This window comes from Oryzias latipes, chromosome 10, assembly GCF_002234675.1.
Source record: "Oryzias latipes chromosome 10, ASM223467v1".
In the NCBI taxonomy this organism is placed as follows: Eukaryota; Metazoa; Chordata; class Actinopteri; order Beloniformes; family Adrianichthyidae; genus Oryzias; species Oryzias latipes.
The window spans coordinates 10,471,118-10,487,537 of NC_019868.2; the positions used below are offsets into that span (position 1 = coordinate 10,471,118).

At 39.4% G+C, this 16,420-nt stretch overlaps 1 protein-coding gene and 1 long non-coding RNA gene across 6 annotated transcripts in view; one reads left to right on the forward strand and one right to left on the reverse strand.

The window, feature by feature from the left end:
- The window catches only part of drp2 (dystrophin related protein 2), a 259,517-nt gene that overhangs the window by 224,399 nt on the left and 18,698 nt on the right, over positions 1–16,420 (forward strand). For all 5 annotated transcript variants that reach the window (XM_023959019.1, XM_023959017.1, XM_023959018.1 and 2 more), the window contains 5 exons: positions 5,143–5,228; positions 6,768–6,925; positions 11,440–11,606; positions 13,075–13,186; positions 13,679–13,815. In XM_023959019.1, coding sequence (XP_023814787.1) covers positions 5,143–5,228; positions 6,768–6,925; positions 11,440–11,606; positions 13,075–13,186; positions 13,679–13,815 — 660 coding nt within the window. The remainder of the gene's footprint in view (positions 1–5,142; positions 5,229–6,767; positions 6,926–11,439; positions 11,607–13,074; positions 13,187–13,678; positions 13,816–16,420) is intronic.
- Positions 1,915–2,579, reverse strand: LOC111947975. Its single transcript, XR_002873967.1, has 3 exons — positions 2,533–2,579; positions 2,070–2,181; positions 1,915–1,961 (listed from the first exon to the last, which is right to left on the reverse strand). It is a non-coding gene; the product is annotated as an uncharacterized LOC111947975 (long non-coding RNA).

The window sequence follows — 16,420 nt, forward strand, 5'->3', positions numbered from 1 at the left end:
AAGGTGGAGGAGAAAAATCTTCAACTTCCACAGGTGTTGTGGAGAAACTGGCATCACTTTGCTCCGTACCACGCAGTGGGACTACATTACCTCAAGTTCATCTCACTGTCAATCACAGATACCCAACACACCTCCCCTGCTCAGCCCGAAGTCACTTTGCTGGACCTTAATTTTATTTTTTTAATAACTCAAATGTCATTGATTTTATATTGTAACCATATACATATACACCTCTTCGCCAGGTCACCCTTGCAAAAAAGATCCTCATCTCTCTGGGTTTTATAGCTGGTTAAATACTACACAACAAAAGATGGTCATAGAACAACAAAGTGCAAACATTCACCCTTTATTGCAGAGTAAAATTCAGTGAAAACATGGACAGATTAAAACATCAAAATTTAAGCAAATGTGGGATCTCTACTGATTTGAATTTTATTTAAACTGGAACTAATTTTCATAACTTCCTTACATACAATGAAGTCCCTTGAACAATACAGCAGTATTGATTTGAACTCTGTCTTGCTCCCCTCAGTCTCTCTTCTTCTGTATGTAATTATGTCACCTAAATTAACTTCTAAACAAACGGGACAGTAAAGATGTAGGTCCACTCCCAAACGGTGTGAATTCCACAATGGGTTGATGTCGTCTTGCAGTTCTAACATTTGTGGACCCAAAAGGGGACTGTCCCATACCAGGACATTGATCCCAGGATGAGGTTCAGCCATGGATCCACTCTCCTCCCATTCAATCTCTGGAACCAGCATACCCTGACAAAAAAAAAAAAAAAAAATATATACTGTTTATGAACAGCACTGTTTTTTTTGTGTTTTAGATTATGTAGGAACAGTGACCGACTAATAATAACTTATATTGTTTCTAGCAGGCAGACCTCATATCTCCATAACTGTTTTTAATTTGCAAATAAGTGACTCTTAACAAAGTAGTGAGATTAGTACAGCTGATGGCTCATAAGGCCATGCATTGTGATGCATTTTGAACTTGCAGATGTGCTATTCTTCCTACTTTAATTAAAAAACCAAACAATTTAGGGAAATAGTTTGCACCACACAACCATAATACTTTTCATTCATTTTTGATGAAAATTCCTTGTAGTCATTGTGATTTCATTATACTGTTCTTGATACTTTCCACTTTAGTCGAACTGCACACAAATCAGTTGCCCAGTACAGTGAGATTAAATAAAGCAGGGTTTTTCAACCAGTGTGTGTGCCGCGGCACAATAGTGTGCCGTGGGAGATGGTCAAGTGTGCCGTGGGAGATGGTCAAGTGTGCCGTGGGGAATTGCCCTACTTCACTGATCTAAAAACATTTCCCACCTCCAGGAAATCAGCTCTTTGTTCATCCAAACAGGCACTGATAAAACACTGAGTAGTTAGGAATATGAAAGATCTTAAAATGACTTTTTCTTTGTGTTTATTTAATTCTATAAAATACATTTTGATAAGGTTGACAGTACCGTGATTTAGCTGCAGCTATAACCTTGTAAGGAAAAGTCCCGCCCCTTTAACTGTCTCCGCCAATCATTCTTGAAGGCTTAATCACATGTCATCAGAAGTGGTTAAAGTCTTCACTTCCTTGTTTTTAATTCTGCTGATAAAGTCGCTCAGTTATAATTCCGGTGTCAGACCGTGGAACAAGTGAACAAAGGTTGAAAAACACTGAAATAAAGCATTTACCCAGGGATCAGAAACAGGGTTCTGGGTCAAGCCCAACTGCCACAGCTGATTTGGTGTCATGCTTTGCTCCGTCCTGATTGGATGGGTGTCCCACGCGTCACTAAAGACATCCAAACTGGCCTGAATGCGTGGTAGGAAAATATAGTGGCAGCAGAATACGTGATGTTACTGATATTGAGCAAGTCTTGGTCCTCAGGAGAGTGCAGGATGTTGTAATATAAACCAGTAACAGTCATGAAGACATCACACCAGAGGAGCTCAATCCTGTATTTGGAAAAAAGCAAAAAGAAACATTATATTGTCAGATTTATTTTTTATACATCATTCACTTTTATGTATATATTAAAGCGTCTAAAACTAGGTTCAACTCACCGTTGATTGTGTGTACACTTTTGCTGCAATGAAGCCGTTTGTGTCAGTTCTACGTTCTGTGAGCATCAACTCAGCTATGCCCACGTTTTCTCCTCCGTGATCTCCTCTCACCCTGACGATAACATGAAAATCATGTCTCAAACACATAATTACAAATGCATCGCCAATACGGTACACATCAATTTAAAATGTAATGTTCTTATGTATGATGCCAATAAGTAGAATTTCTAGGTTAGATAAATTGCAGGAGTGGGTTACATGTATCACTGGGGAAAAAATAATCGAGGCGTGAGAGACTGTTGAGGGGGGGGGGGGAAATGTTATTCATGAGGGGAAAGAGTTTTAGAGTTGCCTTTGTTTTCAGAGGAGTCTAAAAAAAGTTATTTTATTTTTGTACAAATAACCAAGTACTTATACTGCCTGATATGTGAATGAAAGATTTCTTTATGAATAACATGAATACCTCAGAGGTAAGCCATAAACGTTCACAGCGTCACTGAAGAAGGGCAAGTGGGTGTCTGCACAGTTGTTGTCTGCCATCTTCAGGTGCAGGATCTATGGAATACAAGTACAAATACTTTCAACTGACAGATATTTACAGGGGCAAAAATGCTAAATTCCCAATTGACAGGTAAAACAGTAATACAATAGGATGATAAAATATGAAATAGAATAGAATAGAAAGGTATTTAGGATGTCACACTTCAGCAATTCCTAGAGAATAAATAAAAACACGACAAACATGGATTAGTTCATTTAGCTGTCTTGAGATTAAATTACATAATTTTCAAATATTAGAAAGGGGAATTTTTTAAAACACTCTTGCTATGATAACTTGAGCTTGTAGTAAAGAACAGCTTTAAAAAAAAATCAGAGACAAGACTCTGATCACAGGAAGCCTGTGTGTAATACTTACAGTAACTTCTACTCTAATCACTGTTGACAGCAGATTTCTCCCGTCCGCCCTTTCTGTGACTACTTATCTACTACAAAACAGCCTAAAAACATAATGTTCGGGATTCTTGTCATTACGTCATTGGAAGTAAAGATACGGGGAATTTAGTGGCTGTCACTCTGACACAATCTCACAGGGCTGGTCATCACAATACGGGTTCTAACGTTAGAAACTTAATGAGGCTTCTTTCATTCAACAGTGGATTCATGTATGTTATATTTAAAAAATGCCGTTTTCATGAATGTCATATGAATTAACTTTGTTGCACATATCCACCCCGTCTTAAAGTCTGGGTTGTGAAAAGACTGTGTCTAACTTTAACCCGGATCGTGTTTACATAAAGGCAGCACACGGAACAGCTAACTTACTAGCTAGTTAGCATAGCATCAGTGTTTAAACAATTCCCGTCTCTAAATCAATACTTTTTATTAAACTTTCTGTGCTGCTGTAAATCCGGCATGTTTTCCCCTTAGTTCCTTATGAATCATGTCAAGAACCTACAGATTGGCTGTATATCTAGCTTGAACCGACGCGCTAGTTTAAACTTCCCTCACACTCACAGGGCAGGCAGACACAATTTGAGTCGAAACCCGGCTAGTTTCGAGGCCCCTGGTTGGTTGTAGTTACTCGTGTTGTGTGAAGAGCTGGTATGCCAAGTATAAAACTTGACAAAACCATCATAAGTCCTCCCCCGCTTTCATAAAAAATATGACCGAACAGGCTAAGCTAAGCTAATTTTGCGGTGGGGGTACTCTGCAAACGACTCGGCTGAAATGTTCATAAAGCATTCACACATGTCACTTGGCTAAGGAGACCGCTTCAACTTAGTATTCAATAACATTACAGGACGTACAACGAGGGAATAATAATCAATTAAGTGCATTACTTACGGGCTGAGACTGATCCCGTTCGGAAGAACTCTCCGCCATGTTTGCCGCCCGCGTCCTCCCAACTGCTGTGCTGAACAGCTCCCTCCCTCGTCAGTTGAGAGTGAAGAGTGTAAGGGGCCATTCGATTGGCTAAAAGCGAACCCGCCTGCTTTGCCGATGAGTTTGATTGACAGATTCACTAGCCAATGGTGAGATTAGTCGACCCGCTCCGTCAGATGAGTCTCAATATTCACCGTAGAAAAATCTCTCACACACACGGGGAGATTCACAAACGAGAACGGGATTTTGAATGCACATTCTGCAATTCGAATGATCTGTGAGTTCACATCACATGTGTACCTAAAAATCACGTTTGTGAAGCACCTACTGTGCATTTCTGATACATTTATTGTGAATTCCTAAAATGTTTTTGTGAAAAACAGTGTGCACATTTGTGAGAAACACTTTTTGTGCATTTGTAAAACATTTAGTGTGCATTTGTGAAACACAATGTGTGTGTTTGTGAAACACAGGGTGTGTATTTCCGAATTTATTTTTCACGTTTGCATAAAATGACATTTGTGAATAGGAGCGTGTGTATTTGTAAAACCGGTTGTGTGCATTTCTGATTATTGAGACTGAAATAACTCCATAGTATGATACTGGCCAATTGTGGAAATTATATATAACTATAATTGGCAAACTAACAAAAAAGTAAAAACATTATATTTTACATGCAATGAAAGCACCATGACGTAATTAACTTACATTAAGTTGCTCAAGCCCTTTCTCATAATGTAAAAGAAAACAAAAAAAGAAGCCAAAAGCGTAAGCTTATTTTTTTCATGTTTATGTTTGTGAAGTTCTTAGAAATATTGTTGGTATTTTGTTCTGACGTATCTATATGTATCCAGTCTTATTGCTGAAGGTATGACATATCACAAATGCAAATAAAAATATGTTTTTATGACATATGCAAGCCAGTCATTACTATTTTGAGACACACACATGGTCAGAATATTTCATCCTGCTCTTGCAGTGCCTTTATTTACTCTGAATGATCTCTAATACAATTTCACACTATTTCACTGACCTGTATTGTGCTTTTTTGACCCATAAAATATCCTCCAGCATGGCTATGACTATGTATGAATGTATTATCACGACCCAGTAGGCAGTGATTTGAGTTCTTTTGCCTTTCAATAACCTTTACCTTGGTACTTGTGTGTCTTTGTTTTCTCTTCTGTAGCGCTCGGAATGGCAAAATGCGATTTCTCAGCTTCAAGATGGGATTGGTGTGCTTGTGCAACGCTGACGTCCAGGAGAAATACAAATGTAAGTGTGAAACATGTTCCTGTAGGTGGAAGCCACTTCGAAACTGCAGAAAAGTCATCCAAAACAAAGCAGCCTTGATTGTCGGTGACAGATAAAGACGTGCACTTAGAGTAATGGAGGAAATGGCTCTGCTGCTACAATGGAGAAAGTGCTCTTTCTCTTCATGTGCAAAATGACTCCAGAGGCCCCTAAAAAGATTACACGCCAAAGACACCATTCATGCACTCTCCTTGTTCGGCTTAAATTTCTCATTTTTAACAAGTCTGCTGGCAAAGAGCCAGACACTGATGTGAATGTGCAGTTCTGGGCTCTTTTATTCCAAAACCAGTTCACGAGTCTTCCTGCAACCTTAGGAAAAATGGTAAATGATTGAGGTGATTACAGTAAAACTTGAAGCAGCTTGTAGTTGATATGGATTTGAAGCAACAGCCACAAACTCATTTTAGGATTTTGTTATGCTCGAAACACCATCTGTGTGAGACTAAACACTATAAAGACTTCTCTTCAAACAAATGGTTTCAGATTCAAATGAGAGCTTACATTTTGTTAAGGATTAGAAAAGATGGTTGTTTTCTAACTAGTTTTAAATTTTCCTTTCAGTCCTCATAGATTTTTAACAATTTACTGATTTTCTCGATTGCAAAATAGGTTCATTAAACAAGCAAGTTTTCATTTTGCTTAGAAATCACTGTCTGTTTTTCTTTAATTTGTGCTTCCAAGCTCAGTGCATAGTTTATAAAATTTAAAACTGCACATTTCAGCTGGTACATGGTGGAAAAGTCTCCATAAAACTTATTCAGGAGCATCTTTAATGTCAACTACTCCTCAGTTCTAGTCATGAAACTGAATAGAGGTTGTTCAACATATCGGCATTAAAACCAAACTTTCTTCCCGTGAGAATCAAGAAGAAATGGTGGGATATATTGGGTGTCTATACAAGCACCGTGCAGGAGACCCACACTTGTATATTTCATCTCGTCAGTGACAGGCATACTCTAGCTCAGAAAAGAAGTCACAGAAAAGATACTGCGTAAGCAGCTTTTTTATCTTTAGATCATCACCCAGGTTACGAGTGCGGGTTTTATCTTGCTCTGTAAGTTTTTCTCCATGGAAAAAAGATATAATGAGAAAAATAATAACGCAAATTGTTAACAATTCATATAAAAAGACATTTTGCTTATAGGATTTGACATCTGATTACATTTATGGCTGCATTTTGAATTTATATTTTAATTTCAATCTGAAAAGCCTTGAAAGCAGCAGTGATTGAAAATCACTTTAATAAATGTAAATACAAAATACACACACATACCACAGACATACCATATTGATCATAACGCACAGAATTCAGTTTTAGTCCACGTTGATAGTGTAAATATTCTGCTGCTGCACTTACTTGCATCCAAATAAATCTGTGAGGCCTACTGCATTTTTTTATTTAACCTTTATTTAACTAGGTAAGCTATAAAGAATATGTTATTACCGTATTTACAACAACGACATGGGAATTTGATAGATATCTGTGTGCGTGTTGTGCAGATTTGTTCCGTCAGGTGTCTGGTTCTGGAGGTTCGACAGACCAGCGCCACCTCAGCCTTCTGCTCCATGAAGCCATCCAGATTCCCCGACAACTGGGAGAAGTTGCTGCTTTTGGCGGCAGCAACGTGGAGCCAAGTGTTCGTAGCTGCTTTCGCATGGTGAGGTCATTTTGATCTACTTTACATGCAAACGTGTTCCGTCACCCATTCAATAAGCATCACAGAAGACAAAGTCATATATTGGACTCTTTTGTTATTTTTTTCTTTTATTTTTTTTGGCTTGCAATGAAAATGGATAAAAAATGGGCACAAACCATTTATAACACCCCTTTTGGTTATTTTTATAATATTATTATATTATAATATAGTTATTATTATTATTATTGGTTAATACTATAATAGACATTGGCTAAACACCATCCCTTTGAGTACAAAACCAAAATAATTCATTTACCTTACTGGGCTCTCAAGACCATTGAGAACATCAAGTAGCCCTAACGTGTCTCTAACAGAGCCTTAAGAGCCCAAACCTGCCAGCCCCAAGCCTCCTGCCTTGCTCCGCAACACCACATCTGAACGTTCTCCATCTTCCCTCTTACCATCCGACGCGAGCCATTTTGCAGTTTAACCCAGGGGCTGCGGGCTGGAAACGACCTCAAGGCAAACTCCGTACTCGGTGGACAGACTACATTGCGGGAGTTGTTAAATGCGATGAAGGATGCTGAGCTTCTTGCACAAGACCGGAAAATATGGAAGACCCTTGTATCTTTGGTCGGCTCTACGCACCGGGAAGGGGCATCGCCCCCCCTCCAAGAGCCTTGATGATGATGATGATTAGTTTTTGACTTTTTTGCTTGTTCCCTGTGTTTGGGCTCTTACATTGTGTTTTATTAAACTGAATGCCCAATTTTTTTGTCTTTGCTGTCAGGCAGCTAAAGACTCAAAAGCCAAAGCTTTTGAAAAGCAAAGGAAAAAAATAAATAAATCAATCAACCAATCAATCAATAACTGGCCACTTAAATAGGTACAAAAAAAAACAAGATAAAAATTTTGACAAACATAGATCCTTCAAAAGCTGAATAAAATGAACTTCCTTCTGACTTGGGGGTGAATCACAATTGTTACATCATGACGTGGTTTAAAGTTATTAATGTACACAATGTAATTTGATTCTTTGAATGCAATTATATCCCAGACCATTTTTGAATAATTTTAAACTATGTTTTTTGTCTTTATAAAGGATTTTGAATTTAATTTAATAACTTTTCTCCTGAGTTTTATTGTTAGTATTTATACCTAGAACAAGTTAGTCAGTTTACAAAATATTCCCATGGGATCCATGTGTGTTTGACTTCTGAAACCTTTCAGATTTTATTATGGTGTTTCTGGTTGATTTTGGTTAAATAGTGCTTTTTCTTCAGGACCTGTCCTTCTCTGCTCTCCTTGTGTTTGTGCCTCACACATCTCTTACATTTTAACATTGTATTACTTGAGTATGGCAGATGTCTACAGATCACTGGCTTGCATGGTGAAGTGTTTTTGGGAGGATAAAGGTGAAACTCACCACGCCAACAAATGTCATGGTAAAATTAACTGTATAAGGTGTGGAATTTGCATGACTGTGCATTTGAATGCAGTCTATAATAGGAATCACTAAAATGGTGGGAGTACGGTGTAAGCACAGGTAAACGCTACCTGCATGGCGTTTCCGCCTGACGCACCTCCGACGGTGCCAGTAGGGCAGCTGCAGGGTCATCAGCCGGGAGCCACCCTTCATTGATGTTTCGCTCCATTAATCCCGGAACATCTCGTGGTGGTGGCGCAACCGCAGAGACGTCTCCCTGCCGCCCCCTGCAGCTGCCCTTAGGACCCATCTTTTCCCCACGAACTGTCCTTCCTCCTCAACCATAGCCAGAAACTGGCTTTTTCAGCCTCCTCCGCCAAGTCCTTGGATGCCTTCTTCAATTTCGACCCAGTCACTCCCATCTTCCTAAGGAGGAGCTGGGTGGATGTTCCAACAAAACCCCTGCAGCCGACCTCCGCCGGGCAGATGATGGTTGACCACCCAGCATCTCGGCACTCAGCTACCAGCTCTGTGTATTTGTCCTTCTTCCTTTCATATGCAGCATCCATTCCTCCCTCCCAAGGGATTGTGAGCTCTGCCAGGATTACTGCTTTGGCTGCAGAGGACCACAGGATGATGTCTGGTCGCAGAGCGGTGGTAGTTATTTCTGGTGGGAACTTGAGCTGATGGTCGAGGTCCACCCTTAAGTTCCAGTCGCATCCTGGTGTTAGCAGTGATGTTGTCCCTCTCTGGTTGGTGTTCTGTGCTCCAGCCCCTTCTCCAACAAAATGGATCAAAGACGGTGTCTTCGTGGGAGGATCTTTAGCTGCCTCCATCCTCCGTACTTCCAGGACCTCTGCCAGTTTCCTCAAGACCTGGTCATGCCGCCATCTGTACCTACCCTGGGCCAGAGCTGCTTTGCAACCGGACAGGATGTGTTGTAACGTCGGGCTTGGAGTCTTGCAGAGATGGCAGTTTTCCTCTGAGCCAAACCATAGGCTCAGATTGCTGGGGCTGGGTAGGGTGTCATAGGTGGCCCGGATAAGAAAGCTCAGCCTTGCTTGAGGCATCTTCCATATGTCAGACCACCCTATGGTCCTATTGACCACGCTTTCCCATGTTGTCCAACGCCCTTGTTGTGGCTGGCTGAGTGCTTTAATCTTGTACTGGTTTTCCTCGCTCCTGGTCACCTCTTCAATTACCAGCTCTTTCCTCTCACTTCTTGTGGCTTTCGACCAGAACTTGGGGGCTGTTCCCCAGCCTAACCCAGCTCTGCCGGACTGCGTCTTTCCCACGATTTCGTTGTGCTTAAGCTTGCTGATGGCCTGGTCAAAAGCCTCTTCTGCCTTCCATTTGCTTCCGGTTCGGACCGGTGCCTTGGTGTTTCTTACAACAGGGTCGGTTGAGTCTCTCAGCTCAAGCACAAGCCTTGTCTTCTCCTGTCTGTAGCCTAGGCTGATGGGCTTCAGTGGCAGCTGAAGTGTGTTTCTCCCAAAAAGGCCTGTGTTGGACAGACCTCGAAGTAAGCCAAGCCACTTACGGATGAAATTGTTTGCTTTGGCATCCATCTTTGCTACTGTGTATGATATAAAATGTAATGACATTGCCTTTTATTCCCTGATTTTTTAGTTCATCGTCTAGACTCCTGGACTCAGTTTTAGCTGACTGGTCAGTTTGTTTCTGTGTGTACTCTGTGTTAGATTTCTTGACCTAAATGATCAGTTTGTGGAGGTTTATTGTTTACCTCCTTCTCGATAGTGGAACAGAAAAGAATAATCTGGAACTGAACATGTCCGGTAACATGGTTAGTTGAAAGTGTTAAAGCCTGCAAAAGAAAAAATGTTATCTCAGAAAAATCTTCATTTTAAGTTTAACAGCCTAAAATACATTTAGAGGACGAACAGATCGTCATGGGTCATTTAATTTGATAGATTTTTTTTCCAGAAACATTTTAAAGCTGCAGTTTTCACTGTGCTGCTCTCCTCTGCTGTTCTGGGCATGCTCAGTGGAAGGTATCCTAGTTCCAGGTGTTCGGTATGCATGGAGCTTCCTTCTGACCTCCCACTGGGAGAATAGCTGGCTACTCTGCTAACTGAGAGGAGCTCCTTAGTCCTCTGGAGACTCTTCCCCCATGCACACCTACAGTTTCATTGTACATGCACACGTACACACAAATTTATGGTGTTGCTCTGCTTGAGCAGTGGGGGGGGGGGGGGGCCCGGGGGAAATCAGCCTCTTAATGCATCTGTGATGCAGACTTAATGAGAATTTAGCAAATCACTGATTCTTAGCACTTGGAAAGACATTCCTTTATTAGGTTGACTTCCCTTTACCTCCTGTCTGAATTTCTTAACAAGTCCTTTGTTAGAGCCAGGCTACATGAAATCACACACAAGTAAATACACAGACGTCTTGTTTGTAGCTTTTACTTTGTTTTTGGTTAACCATAAAATGGTATCTTTTAGTTTTGCACCCTCTTTTCTATCACTTCATCCTCTTTCCAGTCAAATCTTAAAAACACACTCAGAAAGAAAATGTGTTTATGGTGTTTTTAACATATTCTTTTGGCATTTTCTGATAATGGAGGACATATATAAAGAAAATGAAGATTAAAACTGCATTTCTGGATATTTCTTTATTCAAGTTGTTGTTAATATGGAGCAGACAAAAATATGCCATTTGATAAAGATTGTAGGTGTGACAGAAGATACAACAGCAAGCTCCTCTCCATTTGAATGGATCCGCTTGAAGACTAGATCCATATACGTCTTTGTTTTTCTCATGTGAGCTGGTTTCTGGCTCAAAACTGCACGACTGGATGGCTCTGATATTGCTCGACATTTTTGTTGGACCAGCAATGTTAGATTAGGGGATGTGAGAGATTGTAAACAGATGGATGACAGGAAGTAGAGGTGGGCTTACTCCGTGCTAAAAATATCCCAATCATAATTAAAAGACCACTGGGAACGCTTTTACAACAGATCAAGAGATGAGCAGAGTGGGACTATGAACTGTGTTTTTGTCAGTAATGTATGTTCCTGGTCTCCTGCTCCCCTACATTTGGGTTGTTTACAAGCTTTTGTAGGTCTTTACCTCTGTTGTGTTCCAGGCTCCTGGGAAACCCTCCATCGAGTTGTCTCACTTCCTGGAATGGATGAGCCTTGAGCCCCAGTCAATGGTTTGGCTGCCTGTCCTCCACCGTGTGACTGCTGCTGAGTCAACCAAGCACCAGGCCAAATGCTATATCTGCAAACAATGTCCCATCAGGGGATTCAGGTAGATGTGGCTTTTTGTCTGTTTGTTTGGGTTGGGGGTGGCATCCAGAGGGAAAAGAACTGTTGGTAAAACAAATATTGGACATTAGATATTTGTTGGTAGTGATTAAAACAAGTATATTATCCATTAGTGCAATGTTGTTTTAATTAACTGACAATATTTTTTTTACTAAAAAAAAACATTTTCGAGGAAAAAAAGTTTTATAGCATCCTTAAAAAATTCAGTTTTTATGAAAACATAATGTCCTCAAGGTGTACATCAAAAACATTTGCACTGTGTCAAAGAAATATGATATTATAGATAAATATATGTTAAAACTTCTGCCTTGACCAAGGATGAGTCAGTGTTTGGTAACACAAAGATTAACACTTTAAAACTTTTTTCCTTGAGCTAACTTCTTTTTACCTCTGAAATTTGCTTACAAAGATTCTAAACAGTCATAAGGACAAAAAAAGAAAATAACAATTATAACTCACTAGCAAAGCTGTGACTGAAGTCACAGACAGAACTGGCAAAGCCACTGACGCTGGTGCCATGCCAGTTGCTAATATATCCATTCAACTGAACAACAAAGGAGCATGAAAGCTCTACAACTAAACAATCGAATAACAAGTCAGTTGATAAAATACAGCCAATATCAGTACTGACTGTTTTACTGTCAACATCATTGATTTGACGAATAGTGATATTTTTATAGTTATTGGTTTTAGCAACAGAGTAGAGTCACACTGGAGTCTAGAAGGACACTTTTAGGAACAGATTTTAAATGTTTTAAACTAGTGAGCAGCTTGAATGTTTGTTCACAGCATCAAGATATGAACCAAAATGAGTGAAAAGTTTAATTTAATTCCAGGTTAACTTAGACGTCACTCAGAAAAATGATTCTGTAATTTTCAATTAAAATATTATTTTGGTGGTGGTTTTGGCAAAAGAAAAAGAAAAAAAGAATGTCAACTGTTTTATGTTGGGTTGTAAAGTAATTTGTGTTTTAAAGTACTGTAAGTCAGAATAGTCATGTACTTGCTGTGTGATATCTGTCTATAGACTTCTATCACACATGTGAGCACCTAAAATATGGAAAAACAAAAAAGGGTGGAAGGTTTCTTTTTTAATGATTCAAAGCATTATTTTTTCCAGACAAATGCTTATTTAAAATGTACTTACATTCAATAATAATAGGAGGAAACTGTTTCTCAGTTTAAATAAATATTTTAGCTTAAGTCATCCTGCAATTTCATTATCTGAACATGAATACAAATGAATTCATGCATACTTTAGGAGATTTTTTGTTTTATTTGAACTCACCTTGAACCGTTTGGAATCTGCAAATTGAACTCTCAGTGGAAAAAAAAGATGTGGGTTCTGACAACCGGAGAAAAAAACAAGAAGACATGCACATCTCCACTCTGCTACATCCAGCTCTCCTGCAAACACCGTTTAAGCCTCTCTGCTATATTGATCCTGACAGGTATCGCAGTTTGAAGCAGTTCAATGTGGACATCTGCCAGACATGTTTTCTAACTGGCCGCACAAGCAAAGGAAAGAAGCTGCACTACCCCATCATGGAGTACTACACCCCAGTAAGACAACCATCCCTGTTACTGAGTGCCGCCTCAAAGCAAATGGGAACTCCCTCTGTGTATAATGTCTGCAACAAACACAGGACTCCTTCCATTGAAAAGTTTATATTACATAATCTAGATGCATAAACAGTTACTTTGTTTTTTTGTTTTGTTTTTGCCTCAGCACACAAATTTCAAATGCTGCATGGGGGCAAACTGTTGTAAACAAGTTGAAGGGGATTGCAGTGCAGGGAGATGAACTCTACTAAATTTCTTATTGTAGTTATGAAACACACAAAATCTATGTAAGACAGGATAAATCATGGCAAGACGGGGTGGAGTCAGAAGCAAATAGAGCAGTAAAAAACAAAACAGAATCCAAGTGAAGAGATGGGTTTGTAGTTTTTCCTTGAAGAATCTTTTAGGATAAAGGTTTGGCTGGGTAAAAACCCACCCTCCTCCTGTAGTTTCATTCTCTTGTCATCCCTTCTTCCCCTTCACCCACTGCAGACAACCTCGGGAGAAAGGATGAGGGACTTTGCCAAGACTCTGAAGAACAAGTTCAGGTCAAAGCAGTACTTCACAAAGCACCCGCAGAGAGGTTATCTTCCAGTGCAATCTGTGCTGGAAGCTGAGAGCTCAGAGACGTGAGTCCCACAACACTCACTCGAACATACCCCTGTTGATGTCTGCTAATTATGATTCTGCTTTGCTGAGGTGGTTTAAAAAAAACTGCTCTGCGTTTAGATAACGCAACACCCCTCATGTGGTCCCACGGTGACCAAGGCCACGTTGCTCACTGGAGCAAGTCTGACAGAAAAGCAAAAACAAGAACAATGAGACCAAAACCCAAGAGATCGTCATGAATCATATAGCCCCAGGCACAGCAGTACCCAGGAGGATTTACTTTGAATAGAAGTCAGACGTTTGCCTTGTTAGAGCACTTGCTTGTTCACCTTTTATGTTCTGGCTAGTTTTAGGTCACTCGGATCAAAGGCTAAATGGTGTTAAATCAGACATCAAGGAGGATTTTTAGCGAAAAGAAAATTGGTAAAGGTTAAGAACTGTGGTTAGTTTGGCTGTCCAGCTGAAGGAATGAGCCGAGTCTGTCTTTATAGCAGTGGATATGTGGCCAGACAGCAGGACCAGATTGAGATGTGAGGAAAATGTTCTTGCTCTCCCAGTGAAGTTTCAACCAACTTTTCTTGTTTTAGGGAATACAGTTGTCTGAGCTTTAATAAAGAAGTGTAGCAAAAAGACAAAACACTAGTTCTGTGTTTTATTCTTCAAATATCTGGAATTTTGACAGGATTCACCTTTGATACAGTCTGCCATGAACAGAACCTAATAGAGTATTAGTAATAGAACGGAAAACAATGTTTCTTTTCTGATTCTATTCTTTAATAGCCTTTTATTTGTTTGATGACAATTGACAGCACATTGTTTATTGTTTTCTTTTGAAACTTTGGTTGCTTCATGGTAAGAACCTCTGTATGACGAGCAATAAAGCAAATAATGATGTGGTTTATGAGCAAGCAATCAAAGTTGTTTTAAATGTCAGATTATTTGTTTTGAGAGTTAAAACAATGTGTTTTCTTAGACCGTTTTTTAGTTTGCACTCAGGTGCAAACTAAAAAAGTGAATCCTGTATCTCCAAATGACACGGTCTTTATGCACTTGCAAGTGAATTGTGTTGTGGTTCACTACAGTCTGAGCAATAGTGATCAAATAGAATAAGTGGTGTAAATGCTGTACATTTAAGTTCAAGGGAAAAAAGTAAGTCGACAGCTTCAAATGTAGCTTTGAAACCTAAACAGCACTTGATTAAAGAGAGACATATGGTGACTTTTTATTTTTGTCTATTTTAACTTCTTAATAAAAAGGATTTCTTTAAAAAAATTGTTTCACAAGGTTGATTTATTAGTTTTAAAGACAGGTAATAGTTTTAGACTCTCACATATACTGAACAAAATATAACCAATACCCAGCAACTTTGCACAGCCATCAGAAGATAGGGACCAACATTCCAAAGGCCAACCTGATGAACTGAGGACAGTTGGTGGTCTCTGACCCATTTTTCGGAGTCCCCAGATCCCCCCAATAAAACAAGACAGCACGTTTCAGAGTGGCCTTTTATGGCAACCAGTCTAAGGCACGCCTGTGCAATAATAACTATTAGTACTATAGTGATATTCATGAAATGGCACACCTGTGAGGTGGAATGGATTATGTCAGCCAAAGAAACAGTGCTCACAATCAGATTTAGACAGATTTGAGAGAAATAAATATTTTGTGTATGAATAGAATGTTTTAGATCTTTCAGTACATTTCTTGACAAATGGGAGCAAAAACAAAAGTGCTCCCTTCATATTTTTGATCAGTGTATAATGTATGGGTATAATCTTATTTAAAGCTTCTTCACTCTCTTTCAGCACGAGCTACAACTGCTTATTCTCAAGAGTATACAAAGGATCTGTCTTAACAAAGCAAATGTAATATGACAATAAATCATCATAATGAAGTTTAGATTACAATAAAAAAAAGCAGTTATACATATATACACCCGGCTTGCTCTGGAAGTATAACAGAACCCTAATTGTAAAAAGGAAGCCTGTCAAAAAAAAGACTCTCAGCTTCCATTTGTTTGCTCAGCTGCCGGACGGAACAAAAAAAAAAGAATTGGGTAATGCAAAGATTTACCACCAGATTCAGAGACATTTTGAAAAAAAGAGTGGATGACAAAACTAAATGGACAAATCCCATCCCCACACCATCTGCTAGTAGTAGTGATGTAAAGACACAGCAAGAAAGAGACATATTTGCTTTGTGTCTTTAAGATTTTGATTAAAAAAGCAAATACAGTGCGTCATAATGTGCCAAACAACTGAAAGACGTCCACCAGCATGTGGTTCTTTTTAATATGTTGAGCCTATTTCATGCACTCATTATAGTTTTAAGTGACAGGAGGGATTCCATGGTGCAGAGTTTGTTAGAGGGGATAATCTTATGAACACATCAATCATGGTCTCAGCTGTGAAGGCAGCTTTTAGCATTCTCCCATTGTAGAACAGAGATGAGATTTTGGACTTTGGATTTGGACTTGCATCACACCTGCTTGTGTTTCACTTGCTGATACTTGACGTCTGAGGTTGAGCTTGACATTTAGGTTGGGATTCGTTTGTTGCTTAATTTTTTAGCTCATGGCTTAGTCACATGTCCACACTGGTGCTGCAGGTTTTTGGGTTGTCTGGG